Source organism: Acanthochromis polyacanthus, chromosome 11 (assembly GCF_021347895.1).
Source record: "Acanthochromis polyacanthus isolate Apoly-LR-REF ecotype Palm Island chromosome 11, KAUST_Apoly_ChrSc, whole genome shotgun sequence".
NCBI lineage: Eukaryota > Metazoa > Chordata > Actinopteri > Pomacentridae > Acanthochromis > Acanthochromis polyacanthus.
The window spans coordinates 3,138,065-3,158,064 of record NC_067123.1 but is presented as its reverse complement, the minus strand read 5'-3'; the positions used below and the strand labels follow the sequence as shown (position 1 = coordinate 3,158,064).

At 40.9% G+C, this 20,000-nt stretch overlaps 1 protein-coding gene across 14 annotated transcripts in view; it reads right to left on the bottom strand.

The window, feature by feature from the left end:
* Nucleotides 1-20,000, bottom strand: part of LOC110957345 (zinc finger protein 665-like) — a 67,963-nt gene that overhangs the window by 15,735 nt on the left and 32,228 nt on the right. For 3 of the 14 annotated variants that reach the window (XM_051955963.1, XM_051955964.1, XM_051955965.1), the window contains one exon: nt 15,610-18,185. The exons of 10 other annotated variants lie outside the window; for them this stretch is intronic. In XM_051955963.1, the coding sequence (XP_051811923.1) occupies nt 16,776-18,185 (1,410 nt within the window). In that variant the 3' untranslated portion in view covers nt 15,610-16,775. Of the gene's footprint in view, nt 1-3,463; nt 3,559-15,609; nt 18,186-20,000 lie in introns of those variants that run through there. One more of the 14 variants, XM_051955961.1, reaches the window with a different exon arrangement.

The window sequence follows — 20,000 nt, the reverse complement described above, 5'->3', positions numbered from 1 at the left end:
ATTTCACCTAAAATTCATACAAATGAACTTAAACCGTTAAAAATATGGAACACAGACAGAAAACAGGCATGGAAAAAGAGAATAAAGAGAATATAAAGATGCTGCTGCAGGTGATTCAAGGCAGAAATGCCGGTAGAAAACTGTTCATGTTGTAAGTTCCTGTATGCATTTTACTGCTCAGTTACCCTCAATAAAGCCATTTATTTCTGGTTCAGTATATAGACAGCTCTCACTCTGTTCTTTGTATTCTCCCATAGACTGCTTTGCACTCTGCGTCACCTGTACCTTCAGAGCTCTGAAGAAAAGAACAACAGACAACTTGGATTCCTCTGATTTATTGCAAAGAACAAAAAGGTTTTGCCTCCAACAGCTTGTTATGAAAATGATTGAATTAGATGATTGAATGTTTTTATTTATTGTAATACTGTGACTGTTACGGCCACCAGTATTGGTGTGCCGTTTGATTCTTGAGGTGGTGTTCCTGTTGGGCCTTTGTGTGGGGGAAGAGTTACATGTGTGGGTTCAGCTGTGGTTGTTTCAGAGTCTCTAGGAACTCATCTGCCAGCCATTCCAGCTGATGACACCACAGCTGACGACCTGCCCTGCAATCCGGGTCTCTCCGCCCTCCGGCCGTCCTGATTGGGCCACCCTCCAGCTCACCTCCACCTCTGATCCAACCAGATGCAGCTTTCACCACACCTGCAACCTATATAGCTGCCACCATGCCATTAGTTTAGGTGGCTGGTACTTTGACCAGTCCACCCTGGTGCCTCTTTGTGTGTGTTTCGGTCTGCAGGTACGGTGGAGGGTTGGCGGGTACCGCAGACACTTCGGTCGGTAGATACTCGTGGTGAGATCTGCCGACACTCTGGGTTTCTGTTGGCAGCTGCTATCTTGGTGTGGAACTTGCTGTCGAGAGGAGACTGAGGCTCAAATTAGCAGCCTGCCACTTTAGTGAGGAAGTCACTCTGTCTTGGAGTCTTTGAACTGTGAAATCAATGAGTGTGAGGCACCAGTTTTGTTTAGTTTGTTTTTCATTGTCACTTTTACGTTCCTTTGCTACGAAGCAATAAATCCCTTACCTAAACCAATAACATCTGGTTATTTTGTTGCATCCAGCCAACCCCTAGAGGTTGGATCGTTACGAGGTGGTAATACTGTGTGACGTATGCTAAAAGAGGAACGAGGAGACGAGCTGCTTGCACAGGAATTAGACGGATAACAAACCAGTGTGAACCCACTGCCTGTAGCGACCTAGAGAGAACACGTACCAAGATGTGGTTGGATTATTGCAATGTCCTTTTATGGGCTCTGCCAATGAAGAGTTTTCGTAGCCTGCAGACGTTCCAGAACCAGCAGCTCGCGTTCTGACCAGAACAAGTAAATACGAGCATATTACTCCAGTGCTGGCCTCTCTGCTCTGGCTACCTGTTCATGTTAGAGCACACTTTAAGGTGCTGCTACTAACCTAGAAAACTGTTCATGGAACTACCCCGTCTTATCTATCCAGCCTGCTGAACCCGTATGTCCCCACTCGGGTTCTCCGTTCCCAGGGGACGGGACTTCTGTATCTTCCAAAGGTCCGTAAAAAGACGGTTGGGGAACGGGCTTTCTCATTCCAGGCACCAACATTGTGGAACAGTCTGCCTGCTGAAATCAGGCAGGCATCCTCCATTAATGTATTTAAAACTAAGCTGAAGACCCACTTGTTTTCTCTTACATATGAATCCTAAATGGTTTGTTTTATTGATGTCTTTGTATTGTTCTGTTTTACCTGTTTTTATTTTTGTGTACAGCACTTTGACGGAAAGAGCTTCATAAATAAAGTTATTATTAACTCATGTTTAAGTGTCCGTACAAAGCTGTGCTATTTTCACCCTTTGCCAGTCACTTGTTCACACTGTGTTCTGTGCATGTTGATTCCTTGTGGCAAGTAAAACTTTGCTTTGACTTGAGACGACTCTGGGGATTAATTTGGAGCGGTCAGGACTGCACTAAAGAATTTTCCTGACACAGCCGTACATCAGAGCTCTGAAACTTTAAACTTCATTTATTTACACGTGATATTGAGGAAGTGCATGGAGGTCTGTTACCGTCCCACAGTGAAGGAGACGTGGAAATCTCTTTTCCTTCTTGGGCCAAATAAAAGTGGAATTAATGTTACTGACTAAATGTTCTCTGAGTTACATACCAACAGAATAATCCATTTTCAAATCAGTGTTCCACCAACTGCAGCACCAGCAGTGGAAACAGACTGGGCAGCAAATCAGGAACGAGGACACAAACATACTGATGGTTTCTCTGCATCACCAAATGAATGCATGTAGGTTCCCATGGCAACACAACTCAGACAGCGTGTGACACGGTAACTGCACGGCTTCAATCAGTGGGACAGCTCACAGTGATCTAGCTGTGCACCATCTGTTACCATGGTGACGTACTGTAAAACATTTTAAGCCAGTTAAACTTAGAAACGGAAGTTCACCTGCTGCCTTAAAAATGTCAGTAAACGCAACTTGAAAGTAACCATTGTTTCAACTCACTCTGAACTTATACAAGTTGTTTAACTAATAATAGTTTGTATTTTCAACTTAAGTCTCAAAGTTAAGTCGACTTTAGGGCTGCAACTAATGATTATTTTGATAATTGATTAATCGGTATATTATTTTCTTTGATTAATCGGTTTATTCACTTATATTTTAGTTTTGCCTTTATTTTCCAATGTAACATATTAATAAAGGGCCGATGTCATTCAACCTACATTTTAAGAGCTTTTAACCATGTTACGTCCTAATTCTTCAAAAACTTATCCAGAGTTGTATTTTAGTATGTCTCAATGAGCAGCAATCAAACACTGACTCATCAACACATACATACTCATACAACCATCCAACGTCACAAGATCTTAAATGAAGTTCCACCAAGGCAACATTTATACTTTAAAAACATCTTTCCTGTAGAGAAGCATTTTCTGGGCACCATGTATTTTAAGCTGTACTACAATAACATCACAAGTAAGGGCTCCAAAAGTAGTGAACTAAATTTAAGGTAGTAATTTGAAAACAGAAAAAATAGAAACTATTTTGTTGTTAACTGCATTTCATTCCCCCCCCAAAAAAACACAGATTTCACTGAGAACGAGTTTTACAGCTTATTAACATGCTGTGAAACTGTAAACAAAACTCAAAATAAAGTGTCATTTCAGGATCCTAAATGGAAGTCACATTTTTAACAGTTTATAAAAACTGAATATTTAGAGAAAACAAGTGCATTTTACAAACAATGTAAACATTCGTCTAATGAATGAATCATGAACTTTGCATTGCAGTGCAAAAATGTTAGCATGTCCACATGCTCTGGGCTAAGGCTAGCTCTCTTTTTAGAGGCTATATTCCCTGCTGCAGAAAACAGCCGCTCTGCTGGTGTAGTGGTGCTTGGTATACAGAGGTAGGACTTTGCTCACCTTGACAAAAAGGGGTACTTCACCTCATTTGACTTCCACCACTGTCATGGATTTTGTCCCTTGGAAACTGGCTTCTCACCGAAGTACGTGAGGACCTCCTGTCGGACTTTCCCAGTGAGCACACAGCCGCTGAGTGTGAGTCTCTGACGTTGAGTGAACATCACGTGACCTAAAGCAAGGCAACCTATTGGTTGTTTCCTTCTTCTCCTGTAGTTCTGGTTGCGTAAAACCTACACTGGCTCATTACTGCCCCACCTGGTCACCGCGATTACAGGCTGGCTTAAAATATGCGTGAAACATGACGCTTACGGTAAAAATAGACTTATTAACCAACTAATCGATGACCAAAATAGTTGACAACTATTTTAATAATCGTTTTTAATCGATTAAATCGGTGAGTTGTTTCAGCTCTAGTCGACTTACTACAAATTCACACCATACATACCTCTTTAACAAGGCACTGCATACCACTTTGAAGGGTCAACCTCCTGCTTGATGAAATGGCTGCTTTATACAACCACAAGAGAAAAAACCTAAACTGAGCTGCATGTTTTCAGAAGGATAATGTGAATCAGTTTTTAACCTGTCTCCATCATCTAATATATCACACAAGTGAGTAAGAGTGTGAGAAAGAGGTATTTTGGGTCCTTCTACTTGAAATTCCATTTACGCATTTATAGAAAGAACCAAAAAGTCTCGTACAATATTTAAAAAAGACACAGGGATTGGATCTAACAAACACTTCCTATTATTAGATAAGTCATATAGAAAGAAAATTCCAGTGTCTCAATTAATACAAATAAAGAAAATTAATTTCCCCAAATTTCCCTCGTACAAGCTTCCAAATTTAAAGAATTTGCTCAATTGGTCTGAAGTAGTCCACTGCTGTTTTCTCTATTGTTTCATCAAGCTGCTATTGAAATACTATCGTTTGCCAAATTTAGAGAACTTGTGAGCATGATAGTTCTTAGATATCGTAGCTTTACAGCTTTATTTTTGACTAATTCCAAAATTCTGGTGTTTCTTCAGCAGGAGCCTCCTCCCCTCCCCCCAGCACCCCGTTTCTTTTTTCAACGTATAACTTACAGAAATAAGTTAAATCAACACTGGCAGTCCTGATAAAACTTACAAATAGTCAAGACAATTAATTACTTTAACTTGAATTTATTTATTTATTCTTTTATTTATTCCTCTTAATATTTACTGATTTATTTACTTATTTTTGAACAGACTTATATTTTATATTTATATATATCCCGTGACTCCATAGAAATGAACCACGTTTAGGAAAATAAAACACAGTGAAAGATCTCTGAATGTCTGCTGAGCTTCAGTAATAATTAGATAAACCTTAAACATAATGAAATTGTTGTCAAAACATGTCATTCAAAAGCATTTATTTGTTTATGAAATCTGAGACTGGGAATCCAAAACACCACAAAGCAGAGATTAAAGCCTCCAGCTCTCTGTTCCATCTTCATTTCTTAGTGGATCTGCTGTCTGCTATATTTTTACTGTCATTCTTTAATATATTTTGGTTTATTTTCATGTCAGACACATGAGAGCTCTGTTGATTATTAGTAAAGTCACCCTCATTCATACAACACATACAATTAAAACGGACGTGGTGCCAAAGTGCTTTAATGCAGACAAATCAGATCAGTTTGACAAATGAAATGAAGCAGTTTAAAACCCCTTGAGCTGTAGCGGGCCTGAATACGGGCCCACGAAGTTTATCTGGGAAAGCATTTTTAGCTGCAAACGCAATGATTCAAACACTATACATCCATGGAAAGCTTAGAGTCTCATGAATCCGCCGGTATAAACCACTTTCAGATGTGATTACCACAGCGGGTGAGAAAAACACATTTCTCCAACAAACAACAAAAGTTTAAAGGGACACATAAAGGGCATAACTCACCTTTGGACGCTTTTACTGGTCAAAGATGAAAATAATCCACAAAAACCCGCCATGATCAAAGCGTAGTCATCCAGACAATACTAGCAAGTATCATATTTTGCCCAAAACATGTCTAGAAATAAGTAAATAATCCACAAATAGCTCGGCTCCGTGCGCGTCCACGTGGCGCTGCGCATTCCATTATTCACTGCATTTTTATCCATATTTTTATGAAGCATACACAAATCCACGTGGTCTTGGACTGAAAATGGCGACTGAAGCCTAAGCTTTCGATTCCAACTGCATTTCAACCAATCAAGTGACTCATCGCTGCCTCCGAAGCCTAAACAGCCAACCGTTGCCGAGACTGATGGATCTGGACCTACCTCATTTCGTCAGTAAATTCTGAGCAAATCACGTCGGAGGAAACATTTGACTGACAGGGCTTGTAGCCAATGAGCTTGCTGAATAGCCGAGAGGCCTCTTTTATAGGCCTGTGTGATTTTTCACACCTCTGCGGCGGGCAGCAGCTGCAGCCTTTCTCTGTCAGTACGTTTATATGCAGTCAGTATTCGGGTTAAGGTCAATATTCCGGTTTCTGAAACGTTTGGAATAACCCGTTTACATGCATAAACAGACAGAGTTATTTCTGTTGTGTGACGCTGTGCTGACGCCGTGTGGCGCTGTGGTGCCGCGTGTGGGTTTCGCCATGTCTGTTTACCTCTCTTTGTGTATTTCCGGTGGGTCGTGTGCCAGACACGGATACAACATGTATACAAGTAGTTGTCGGACTCAAGACCAAGATTCCTTTCGGATGAAACATGCGCAGAACGCAAACTAATGTCTTTTTCTATCGGGATATTCCGATGCGCGTTTATATGATGAGATATTCGGGTTAGAAAAGGAGTAACCCAGGGGTCTTATTCGGGTTTTTAAAAACCCAAATATGAGCATATTCGGGTTTTTGCAGGTGTTTACATGGCCGTACGCAACCGGGTTATTGCTAATATTCCGGTTAAGAAAGGGTTTTTGACTGCATATAAACTCACTCAGTGTCCCTCTGTGCCTCTGATACTGATCAAGATCCACACTGAAGCTTATCTGAAGTGATTTTTTGAGTTCTTTGTGAGTTTTTGGAGTGAAAATAATGTGAAAACAGGCTGATAAACGAACATATACCATTTTTGCCCAGGGTGTACAGAGGGTGTCCAAAATTGACAGCGCCGGGCCATAGCAGTACAAATACATGTGTGAAACACTCATTTCTTGTAGTATTGCTCTGAAATTTTGACCTGAACTATGTAAGACCCCAGGTTGTTGCCTTTTTGTGTTTTCAAGCTCTCACAGTGCTGCCACACTGATTTTCAGGTGTTTTATTAGGGAAAAAATTTAGGCGAGAATAAAATTCCTCCTAATTCAGTGTGTTCCAACATAAATAACTCTGTGCCAGTAGCACCTAGAGTAATTCTGACTGCACTGGGTGGAAATTCAGGTTGTCAGCTTTCAAAGGACACCTCAATCATGCCTGTACTCCAAACAGTTCAAGAACAGCATTCAATTTACTTTCTGTACAACTTCAGTAGAAATTTCAGGCGAAAATTGACTGAAGCTTATATATGTTGAGTGTCACGGATTCTGAGAGCGGACCAGAGCAGAGAGCCACACTACCAAGACCGTAGGAACTGAGAAGGATTTTTATTATACGGGGATGAGTAATGGTTGGGGTGGGGTGACCAGGATGCAGGAGCGGGGAGCGGATGGTGGAGTGGGGTTTTGGCCGGGTGGGTCTGGAGCCGGGGATCGACGGTCGTCGGCGGTCCAGGGAGGACCAGAGTGTCACAGATGGAGGTGGGAGATCCCTGGCAGCCAGACGTTGGTGGGGCACGGTATCCAGCGGGTGACGGGGTTTTGGAGGAGGTGGGACGTTGGACTCTGACGATCCAGGGGGCCGAGGTGTTTGTTTTGGCCGGGCAGAGGGAGACGTCTTACGGGTGATATTCCAGGAGGCTCCAGGAGGCGACGTGCAGCTGGTTGCTGCTGTGGGTCCCAAGCGACCAGGAGGAAAGCAGGTCGGGGTTCCAGGGACATTGAGGTTCAGACCCTACAGTATTACTGATCATAGAGAGAAACTAACATGTTGAAATATGAAGGTTTAGACCCAACACTGTTAGAAATGATGGAGATGAATCAGACTCATTTAAACATGAAGGCAAAGAGCCTCCAGTATTGTGAACTATAACGATGAACACATTTAGAAATAAAGGATTTATGAACCCCGAGGCATCAAGTTTAAAAGTTACACTTTAAAGACTAAATGTTCCAGGAAGGAAAACGCTACATGAAGAGAATTTGGTTTTTTGTGGAATGCAAATATTCTAGATTCATTTTGTTCCTCCACTTTCACTGAGTTACGTCACGACTAAACATCCATTAATGGTCAGGATTAGGGTCCTTTAACTGGCTGTTGTTTTACCTGCAGGGGACGCTGCTGGTTTTCTCCACAATCATTTTAAAAGTGAAATATTGTGACGTGCTAAAAGGTAAAATCCCAACATTTCCTGCTGTGAAAATGATTGTGGATCAGTGTTGAGTCAGTAATGATGGGTTGCTTCTCCACATTACAAGGAGCCAGCTGAGGAGCTTCAGGATCTGTAGAGGATGTGGTCTTCATGCCTCCCAGTTCAGGGCTTTGAGGCTCCTACAACTGAAACCAGACCTTGGAGCAAACCCAGGACCATTGGAGAGATGATGTGTCTCGCTGGGTTGGACTCGACTCTGTGTCCTTGAAGAAGTGGAGGTGGTTCCAGGGGAGAAGCAGATGTGAGCCATGTAAAGACTGCTGAAGATACGACCCAGATGCAGGGACAGGAAATGAACGCTTGGACGGATATTCAACCAGTGTTGTTGTTGTGAGCAAAGGAAAACGGCTCTGATATGAACCACAAAGATGAAGGCTGAGTGAAGGACAGAGACCATGTTTCAGCTCTTGGTCCTCCTTGAAACGTCCTCTCCAGACCTCTGCAGCGTGGATCCAACATCTGGGTTGATCTGAACAAACTACACTGAGTTATAGCTCATTTAAAGGCTTTGATTTTTCAATCATATCAGAGGTGACTTTACCAAAATAAAATCCTTTAAACTCTCTGATGAAATCAGAAAATTCTGACAGTTTGACTGTTTTGGTTCATAATGAGTCCATTCAGTCTGATGAGGGTCAGATTATTGATCAGTTGATAATGTGCCAGTATCATTATTGATTATTGATGGGTTGCAGGGACAGAGATTTGTGCCTGAGTCACTGCTGCCATCTAGTGGTCAATCAACAACATGGCAAACTCTTTCACTCGTGACTTTTCCTTCTATTTAACAGAAGTATGTGTCTGTGTAGGCTGCACAGTGACGTAGTGGTTAGCACTTTTGCCTTGCAGCAAGACGATCCCCGGTTCAAATCCCGGCCTGGGCCTGGGATCTTTCTGCATGGAGTTTGCATGTTCTCCCTGTGCATGCGTGGGTTTTCTCCGGGTACTCCGGCTTCCTCCCACAGTCCAAAAATATGCTGAGGTTAATTGAGTACTCTAAATTGCCCATAGGTGTGAATGTGAGTGTGATTGTTCGTCTGTGTCCAAAAACATGCTGAGGTTAATTGGTTACTCTAAATTGTCCGTAGGTGTGAATGTGAGAGTGATTGTGTGTCTGTATATGTAGCCCTGTGACAGACTGGTGACCTGTCCAGGGTGTCCCCTGTCTTCACCCGAGTCAGCTGGGATAGACTCCAGCACCACCCATGACCCTAGTGAGGATAAAGCGGTGGATAGAGAATGGATGGATGTTTTGTCAGGCCACATTTGATGACTATGATGGACTCACTGGATTTGTCAATGAAGGAAATGTTCACTGGAAGTTTGTGGTAAGCATAAAACTATGCGTCATTAAGGGATTTATATGTTGGTCATTGTTTGTACATTCAAAGGTAATGAACCTTAGTTTGCTAAAATGATTTATAGTTATCTAACATTTAGTAAACACGACTTAATATACACAACAATATATTCATTTAAAAAAAAAGTTTGTTCCTTTTTAAAAAAACTGATAATTATTCAAGTCATAGTACTGTAATAGATATAATCTGACATTATCATCTCATGCAGCCATATTTTGTACGTGCTGTAACTAATTATTCATGCCTCACAATTGATTGTTATTCTACAAATGATATGTTTTTGTTTAAACGTCGTCTTCATCCATCACTTCGTGAAATCATTTAAGATTATTGTCCAAACAAAGCCCTCCTTCTAGCACGACTACTTTCTTATTAATTTGAGTCTGCTTTCAATAACCAACACTTCCAACTGTAACTCATGTGTGAAACTTCATTTCAACAGATGTGACAGCTGTGAAGTCTCTTTATACCAAGTGGAATGCCAAAACATGTTGTCGTGCTGTTGTTGTTAACATATTTAAAGATGCCATCAGTTTACTTTTTCAAACAGAATCTTCATGCTTTGTCAAACCACATTTTTGTGGTTGATCCTCTGAAAGGGTCAAATGAAGCTGAGGACACCAAAAAGGCTGGCTACAGATTTGGGTAGAGATTTGGCGAGATAAGCCGCAGCTTCCAGAAAGATAACACTAGCTGTGGCATCCTTGTGATGCAGGTGATAAAAGACAAAACAAAACACAAAATTAGATTAGTTTTTAGATTAGATTAGGCTGTATTCATCCCAGGGAGATTGTTTGTTGCCGCAGCAGAGATGTAGGAAAAGCAATAACATAGACAACATACACTGTACATTCAGATAAGCGTAATGCATAAAGTCTTACTGAGTGATGTCATATACAGAAAATGTACTGTTTGCTATCTGTGCAGATGGCCAAGATGACGGTGATGGAGTTTCCTAACATCCTGCAGTCATTTAACATTGACTCATCAACGCCGTCTCTTCAAAGAAGGAACATGGCAGAGGAAATTCTCCAAGGATCAGCTATTGTTCTAAATATTACATTCATATGTTCAGCACCTGCTACCATAAATAAAAATGTATTTATTGCTTAACTATTTACATTTTTTTTTCACTTTCAAAGGATGATTTCTGCTCTTTCTGTGGAAGTGAGCACCTATCTGTTTGGGTGAAGCTACTTTAACATTTTCAAATAATGAATAGCCTGAATCATGGAATAACATTAAATAAATGAAATATTGAATACTTTGCATTCCAGGTTTCCAAATGTTAACAGTTTTCTATCTGGTTAACATTTATCCCGATTCAGTGTGGAATGTGTACAAGACGGTTTCACACCCTTTGCCTTAGAATGACAACAGAGAGAGGCGACTTTTTCTTTCTCAATTTTGCTCATTCTGGGCGTCTTCACCTGCTTGTATCGCTACCTGTTGCTACCCGAGGACAATGAAAGAGCCTACTCTCCAGCGGTGCGTATCCAATTTCTCCTTTACTCAAATTTTTTGGACAAGGAACATCCACGCGTACATGGACCACACCCGAGGGAAAACAGGTTACGGAATGCTAGGACTGCTTTATTGCACTATTTAGTGTTGATCCTACTAGCAGGTGATGTTGAATTAAACCCTGGGCCATATGGGCGTGCAGGAGTGCCCGATAGCCTAATGCCAGAGCTACCACCATTAGCAGCCGGGTTTGCCGGGCTAGCGCCTGAGCTATTATCACTAGCAGCGGGGTTTGCCGGGCTAGCACCAGAGTTACCATCACTAGCAGAGGAGTTTTCCAGGCCAGCATCTGAGCCACCACCACTGGCGGGGTTTGCCAGACAAGCACCGGAGCTAATACCTTCAGCAGCGGACCGCGGGCTTGGACCGGAGTCATCACCATCTGAAGGGGGCTGCAGGTTAGCGCCGAGGTTTACAACATCAGCGGCGGGTCATGGGCTAGCGCCGTGGCTAGCACCACCAGCAGCGGGTCAAGGGCGAGCGCTGGAGCTGGCACCGTCAGTAGCAGGGTCTGTCGAGCCAGTTCTGGGGCTGACACTGCCAGAGGCCGGCTGTGGGCTAGCACTGGGGACACGTCCTTCAGCGGGCCACACGCTAGCATCCGAAGTAACAACTCCAGCTTCGGGGTCGGAGCTGAAACGACCTCCACCATTTAAAGTTACTTCCATCAAGGTAACAAACAAACAACTGCAAACTAAACTGCTACAGACTGTGAACCATGCAAAAATACTTTGGGATCCACAAGTTAAACCGAAGGGGATTTTTGGAGGCCATATTAATATCAGAAGTCTCCTGTCTAAAACGGAACAACTGGAAAAACTTTTACATGACTCTAATCTGGACTACTTGGGGCTGTCGGAAACCTGGTTAACAAAAAATACCCCAGTAGGCTCTTACACTATTCCAAACTATAATTTATTTAGAAGAGACCGACCAAATAAAAAAGGTGGTGGTGTATTATTGTATGTAAAAAGTAATATCCAGTGTGCACAGATTGATCTTCCTAAAAATGACCTGGAATGTGTGGGAGTCACGATCTGTCTATCGTCCGAAATGTCTTTTAATGTTATTGTGTTGTACAGGCCCCCTAATGAGGAGGATGTTTTTTATGATATGTTGAAAGAGATTCTGAAAGCCTGTAACAATAAGGAAATTATTTTAATGGGTGATTTTAATTTAAATTGGTTCGATAAAACACGCTCTAATAAGCTACGGCTTTTAACTAAACAATTCAACTTAACTCAAATTATTAAAAATCCAACGAGAATAACTAGGTCCACCAAAACATTGTTGGACTTGATTTTTACTAATAAATGGGATCGTGTAAATAGAACTTATAACTTAATAACAGGTCTATCGGACCACAATTTAACTCTGGTATCGAGAAAACTTTCAAGGTTTCGGTATCGAAATCAAAATAGAGATAAAGTATACATATCACATATTCCAAAACGCGATATAGAGCTGTTTGATATTGAAATTACAAATACTGTTCAAAAAGATCTAGTTTGTGGGCAGGACACTGAGCAGGCTTGCAGCACTCTTAAAAATTATATTTTTCAAACTCTCTCCAAATTTACAAAAACCCAGGTGTGGAAATTTAAAAGTAAAAAAATGCTCCCATGGTTAAGTGAGAGGCTATGGTTTTTAATGAAGGAAAGAGATGCTGCCCTGAAAAGGTATCTTAAATCAAGGCTCAACACTGACCAGCTGCTCTTTAAAAGCCTACGAAACAAAGTCACAGGACAGCTGAAAAAAGCAAAAGCTGACTTTTTTCTAGAAATGATACAACAGGCCAAAGGGAACAGTAAACTGATATGGAGGTGTATTGATAAACTATCTGGGAAAGAGCAGACTAGAAAAGGAACCATTGAACTTGATGTAAACTCAAAATAGTGGAGCATCTGCTCCTGCTATACAAACAACTGTAAAGGACAGCTTGACGGTTGCAAATATGTTTAATGATTATTTTATCACCTCCATCTCAGAGCTATGTGGTCCCTCTAACATCGAGGCACCAACAACATCACTATCAGCCTCTGTAGGGTCTGTAGCTTGTGGTTTTACTAGAGGGTCACTTCCCTCTCTGTTGGATGTTCTGAATTTAGAATATGTGAATGAAGAAAAGGTCAGCAAAGTTATTTTATCACTCTCTAATTCCAGAGTTAAGGATTCATGGGGACTTGACCCGTCGTTTGTAAAGAAATATAAAGATGTTTTAGCAGCACCACTTGTGCATATAACAAATCAGTCTTTCAGTGAAGGTGTTTTTCCCTCCTCTCTTAAAACAGCAATTGTAACACCTATTTTCAAGTCAGGTAGCAGAAAGGATATTAAGAACTATAGACCCATTAGTATACTGCCTGCGGTCTCTAAAGTTATCGAAAAAATTGTTGCAGAACAGCTGATTGAGCACCTTGATAATAGCAATATTTTACATCCCATGCAATTTGGTTTTCGTTCAAAACACTCTACCGACACGGCATGTTGTTATTTCCTCGAGGTGATCAAATCCAGCCTTGATAAGGGAGGGGTAGTTGGGGCCATTTTCCTGGATCTTCGTAAGGCATTCGATACAGTGAACCACTCTGTGCTGCTGAAAAAACTGCAAAATTTTAACCTTTCCGCAAACACTATCAGTTGGTTTCAGTCATATCTAGCAAATCGCCAACAGTGCGTAAGAATAAATGACAAAACTTCGCCGTTCACAACCTGTTTTACAGGTGTGCCCCAAGGGTCTATTCTGGGGCCGTTACTCTTCAGTCTGTACATCAATGACCTACCTTCCATCTGTGATGATGTGGAGGTCTTGATGTATGCTGATGACACGGTTTTCTTTGCACACGGCTCTGATGCAAATTCTGTCGCATCTAAGCTTTCAGTGACAATGGGAAAAGCACTTGAATGGCTTAATGAGTCATGCCTTAAGTTGAACATAGATAAAACCGTTACAATGTATTTCTCCAACAAGCAAAATCTAAATGTCCCCCCAAATATCTATGTCGGTAGTCATATGATCAAAAACGTAGAGGAAGTAAAATACTTAGGTGTTATATTGGATCCTACGATTAATTTTAAAAAGCACGTCAAAAAGATCTGTCAGGTTCTAAAATTTAACATTGCGAACTTCCAGCACATTAGGAGCTCTTTGTCGCTGGAAGCTGCAAAAACTTATTTCAATGCTATAATTATATCCCATATGTTGTATTGTATGTCAACATGGTCTCAAGCTAAATTGACAGTTCTAAACCCTCTTAGGGCACGACATAATCAGGCCTTGAAAATCCGAGATAAAAAGCCCCGGTGGTACCACCATTGCAACATATTGGAAAAATACAAAATTTTAAGTTTTGACAACCTGATCAGGTACTCTGATATCCGCCTGGTACATAAAATCTTACATGACGCGGCTCCACCCCCTCTAAAGACCTATGTACAGCTACGCTCTCAACTAACCAGTAGAGTGCTTAGGTCGGCGTCCAGGGGTGACTGCCACATTCCCAAAAGAAAGTCTGCCTTCTCTCAGTCAGCCTTTTCTTACAAAGCCATCAAGGAATGGAATGGGCTGCCTGATAATTTTAAGAACATGGCAGATTTCCACAGCTTTTCTCGGGCTGTTAAAAACTGGCTGTTTGATCATCAGTCCTGTTCGCATTAATAATACCAGACGGGTATTTGGCCATCAGATGATACCCTCGTGGGTACCATCTGATGGCTGCCAGATTATCAGTGTAAAAATAGTACAGTGTGTATTTACAGTACCAATCTGGTATAGAGCTATCAGATGCTACCCTCGTCAGTACCATCTGATAGCTTTAGGATCTACGAAACTATTGTTTCGCATACAACTCTGCACTTTAACTTTGTACTTTTGCACTCTGTTTTTGTCATTTAAATGCACTTTAAATATATTGTAATTGGTTTGAATACAGTCTTCCTCGTTATACTTTTGCATTTTGATAATTGTTCTATAAACCAACAACGTTGCATACATATTTGTAAATATTTTAAGATTGATTTTGATTTTGATTTTGTTTTGCATTAAGGTAATGCGTTTTATATGCGTTGTTTTAAATAATGAATTTTTTTATGGACCAAGGACTACAGATGGAAATTAGCTTGAAGCTAAATCTGGTGCAGCCATCTTTTTAATGTAACTGCACGCTGTCCTTTTTCAAATAAACTTGAAAGAAAGAAAGAATCACATCAAAGACTCTGTTCTGCAGCAACCAGACGTGAAACTCCTCACCGAGGTCTGAACTCTGCAGCAGGAGGTCAACTCAGGCTCAGCTTCAGCTTCAGCTTCAGCTAGAGGTTCAGCTTCAGCTTAGTATTTTAGTAATTATTAAAATTTTGTAAAATCACAGGAACCTGAGCAGGAGTGTCAGGCCCAGGCTGCCCAGATTAAAGCTCCAGCAGGCCTCCAGATGCTGACCTCCATACTGGGATGAGTCTGGATCAGCTGATCTGCCCTTAGTCAGACCTTTGTTCCCCTCAGATGGACTCCAGCAGCCCGTCTGGTTCCAGTTCTGCTGCTCTGGAAACATTTAAATCTGCCGGTTTCAAACATCTGGCTGCTGCTGGAGCCATAACTGTGTTTTCATCGTCGCCTTTCAAACATCTGCCTGGTTGGTGTGGAGTCTGAAAGCTCAGTGAGGCGTTTGGTGGAGATGGACTGTCACTGACAGCAGGAGAGTCGAAATCATCTTCGTTCAGTCCAGTCTGATCTCCAGCAAAACCAGTAAAACCACAGCAGAATAACCTGTAAATAACCACAACTCCTAATGGTTCCTTTGTTTTACTGCAGAAATGTTCACATTTAAGGAATTATCTTTTTACTAAACATCATGAACAACCTGAAATTTATGGAGAAAAATAAATTCAACTCCTTAACATTCAGCCTCAGTTTATCATTTCCACATTACTACTTCCAGATCACAGAGTGTCTACAAAGGAACACAACATTTAATCACCCGGAACTGAAGCAGAGAGGATTTACTGGAGGATCACAACCACAAAAGAAGACAAAAAGGACAAAAAACAAGACAAAATATTACTAAAAAGACAAAAAAACAACAAAAACAAGACCCATAACAACAAAAATGAGACAAATGACACAGAATAAAACAAAAAATGAGACAAAAAAGTTACAAAGTAATAAAATAATAGACAAATGACAAAAACGAGACACAAAACAACGAGTAAGGAAAACACAAAATGACCTAAATAAGACAAAAAAAACACGAGATAAAAAAGGAAACAAAAGGACAAAAGTCAGGCAAAGGAAGACACAAAACATCAAAAACAAGACAAAATATTACAATTTACAGATTTAACACTGATGTCATGTCTTTTCAACATTATGTGGTGAGAACAAGTTTGTGCTGATGCTGATCACATCACAATTCCCAATCTTACCTACATCTCCAGATTAACTTGGACCAAATTTCTGTGTCAAGACTGGCCCCAGTTGTTCAAAACAGTATCCCACTAAATTTCATAACAATATCCAAAATATCCAATGCATAATTGTGTGCACACTGTTGCTGAGACAACCTTTACATACCTTACTGTGACACTGATTGAATGCTTTCTTTCTGCTGTGGATCTGCTCGTGTTGATTCAGGGAACCCAAAGTTGCAAAAGTCTTCTTACACTCATCACATCTGTATGGTCTCTTCCCAGTGTGGACACATTGGTGAGCTTTGAGGTGTTGAATGTAGCTGTAGCCTTTCCCACACTGGTCACAAAGGTATGGTTTAACCCCGGTGTGGGTCACTTCATGGGCTTTTAACTGTGCATACTGTACAAATGGTTTGCCACAGTAATCATATACAAACACATCATATCCAGTGTGGAGTTGGCTTTGGTGATATTTGAGGCTCCCTTGGTGCTTGAAAGTTTTTTTCACAGTAGTCACAGTGGTACCGCTTTCTACCAGAGTGGGTTCATTGATGGATCAACAACTGTTCATGTCCAGTAACGGTTTTCACACACTGATCACAGTGGAATGGTTCACCGCCACTGTGAATGAGTTGATGTAATGTTAAATTACTCTTGGCAGTAAAAGTCTTCCCACACTGGTCACAGCGAAATGGTTTAACTCCACTGTGAATGAATTGGTGTGTTGTTAAAATACTCTTTTGAGTAAAAGTCTTCCCACACTGGTAACACCTGAATGGTTTAACTCCACTGTGAATGAGTTGATGTTTTGTTAAATTACTCTTGGTAATAAAAGTCTTCCCACACTGGTCACAGCTGAATGGTTTAACTCCTCTGTGAATGAGTTGGTGTCTTGTTAAATGACTCTTTTGAGTAAAAGTCTTCCCACACTGATCACAGCCGAATGGTTTCACTCCACTGTGAATGAGTTGGTGTGCTGTTAAATGAGTCTTGTGAGTAAAAGTCTTCCCACACTGGTCACAGATGAATGGTTTAACTCCACTGTGACTGAATTGGTGTGTTGTTAAATTAGTCTTGTGAGTAAATGTCTTCTCACACTGGTCACAGCTGAATGGTTTAACTCCACTGTGAATGAGTTGATGTGTTGTTAAACTACTCTTGGTAGTAAAAGTCTTCTCACACTGGTCACAGCTGAATGGTTTAACTCCACTGTGAATGAGTTGATGTGTTGTTAAACTACTCTTTTGAGTAAAAGTCTTCCCACACTGGTCACAGCTGAATGGTTTAACTCCACTGTGAATGTGTTGATGTGTTGTTAAATGACTCCTGTGAGTAAAAGTCTTCTCACAGTCGTCACAGCTGAACGTTTTAACTCCACTGTGAATGAGTTGGTGTGTTGTTAAACTCCTCTTGTGAGTAAAAGTCTTCCCACACTGGTCACAGCTGAATGTTTTAACTCCACTGTGAATGAGTTGGTGTGTTGTTAAATTAGTCTTTTGAGTAAAAGTCTTCCCACACTGGTCACAGCTAAATGTTTTAACTCCACTGTGAATGAGTTGGTGTGTTGTTAAATTACTCTTGTGAGTAAAAGTCTTCCCACACTGGTCACAGCTGAATGGTTTTACTCCACTGTGAATGAGTTGGTGTGTTGATAAATGACTCTTTTGAGTAAAAGTCTTCCCACACTGGTCACAGCTGAATGGTTTTAGTCCACTGTGAATGAGTTGGTGTGTTGATAAATGACTCTTGTGAGTAAAAGTCTTCTCACACTGGTCACAGCTGAATGCTCTAACTCCACTGTGAATGCGTTTGTGAATTCTTAGCTTTCTAGCTGTGATAAAAGTCTTGCTGCATTGCTCACAACTGAGTGATTCATCTCTGGTTGTTGTTGTTGGGGACCCATTGTTTTCCTCTGCATATTTCTGATGTCTCACTTCATTACCCTTTTCACGTTTCTGTAGAAACAAAGACACAAACAGAGGCAGTGATTTAAATGCAGCTGTGAAACACGAAAAGCACTCAGAGAGCGCAGTACTTCGCCAAGGCAGCTCAGTCGTCGTATCATTTCCAACAGATGAAATTTTTCATAAAAATTTACATTGGGCTGAGCACAGGCGTGTGTTGTGCATGTGTACATTCTGTACAGATACCGAATGGCATGATATAAATGTAAATGTAGCAGACAGCAGGAATTGATGGGACTTGGAAACACACCCACACCCTTTACCCAACTGTTCTTTGGATGGTTTCTGACTGATAAGTCCCGATAAGTCCGCAGCGGTCCATTTTTAGAAAGATCGCATGACTCTCTTTTGTTATTCCGGCATTTAGCAAATAGATATAATTTTGGCAGTCCTAAATTACCTAAAACTGGAGGAGCCTCGTTTGATTTTATGTCAGACGTTAAAAAAATAAACAAAAAAAACAAGGATATGTTCCATTTTATACAGTGTAAGTAAACTTCTGGTTTCAACTGTCTGAATGTCTTGAGAAGGGAAAAAGGCCTGCAAACTCACAATGCTCAAGTACTATCCTCAACCAAAAAATATGCTGCTCCTTACCTTCCTGAACACCTGGCTTGAAAAACAAGACTTTGTGTGTGTTACTTATCTTCGTCACCATGCAACACATTTGCGTAATGTTTTACTAGCAATTAGTTTGGCCTCAAACAAAAAAGAAACCGCTTCTTAGTAGGGAGGTTAAGCCCAAAAAATAGGCTTTTGACTTCAAGTCATGATGCATGATGGTATGGAAGTACACTGACAGTCATTAAAAACTTTGAGACCATATTTTTCCAACATAATTTTTATTTTGAAGCCCGAAACTGGATTTTCTTCATATGAATCATTTGTTTAGCATATTGGCATACAGAAACAAAAATCTAAAATTTCAAGATTGATTTCAAAATAAAGAATTTCACAAAAGAAAACGGCACCTGCCAAAAACACAAAGTCACAACAGTCAATACCGAGTATGGCCTCCATGTGCTTGGATGCAGGCAGCAATCCGTCGGCGCATGCTTTGGACCAGGCTTCTGATTGTGGGTTGGGAACAGCCCATATGCCTGGCTACATCACTGTAGCTCAAGGTTGATGCTACGGGTACGGACCCGTACCCGTAGCATCTGTACTAGAGGTACGGACCCGTTAAGGTCACTGAAGAGCTGGCGCCGGTTAACTACTATTTGTTGCACATTACAGGCAGTTTATATGAATGACTTTGACGGCGAACATTGTATAATTTAACCAAAAATACACTGTCTCCTCTCACACTTTAGACATTGCAGTTTTTACGCTTTTAGATGCCGTGTCTAAATTGTTTGAAGTCCAGTTCCTATTAATTAGTTTACTGCGTTCAGTGGTGGAAGCGGCTGACGAACTCCATTGTAAATGTTCCCATTTAATTTCGGACGCTAATTTACAAGATAAAGTTAAGGATGTCGAATATGAAACAAACACTCGTGAATGGTGAGGAGCAGCTCTTTAATTCGGCATGAATTAAAAAAACCCACAAACTCGATTTACTGTGATATTGTGAGATTTGTTTGTGGTGATGTAAATTAGCCATTCAACAGAGTCCGCTAACATTAAAGTGACTGTGACAGTGTCTGTGTTGACAGACGTAGAAAATACGTCAGGGTTTTGTTTAGGTTGTTATTATGTAATAGTCTGTCTCTACTTTTGAAGGTAAAAAAATACTTGTAGTTTGCTGGCTGTTAGTTCCGCCATTTGTTTTGTTTGCTGTTTGTGCTTTATTAGAACAGGGTCACG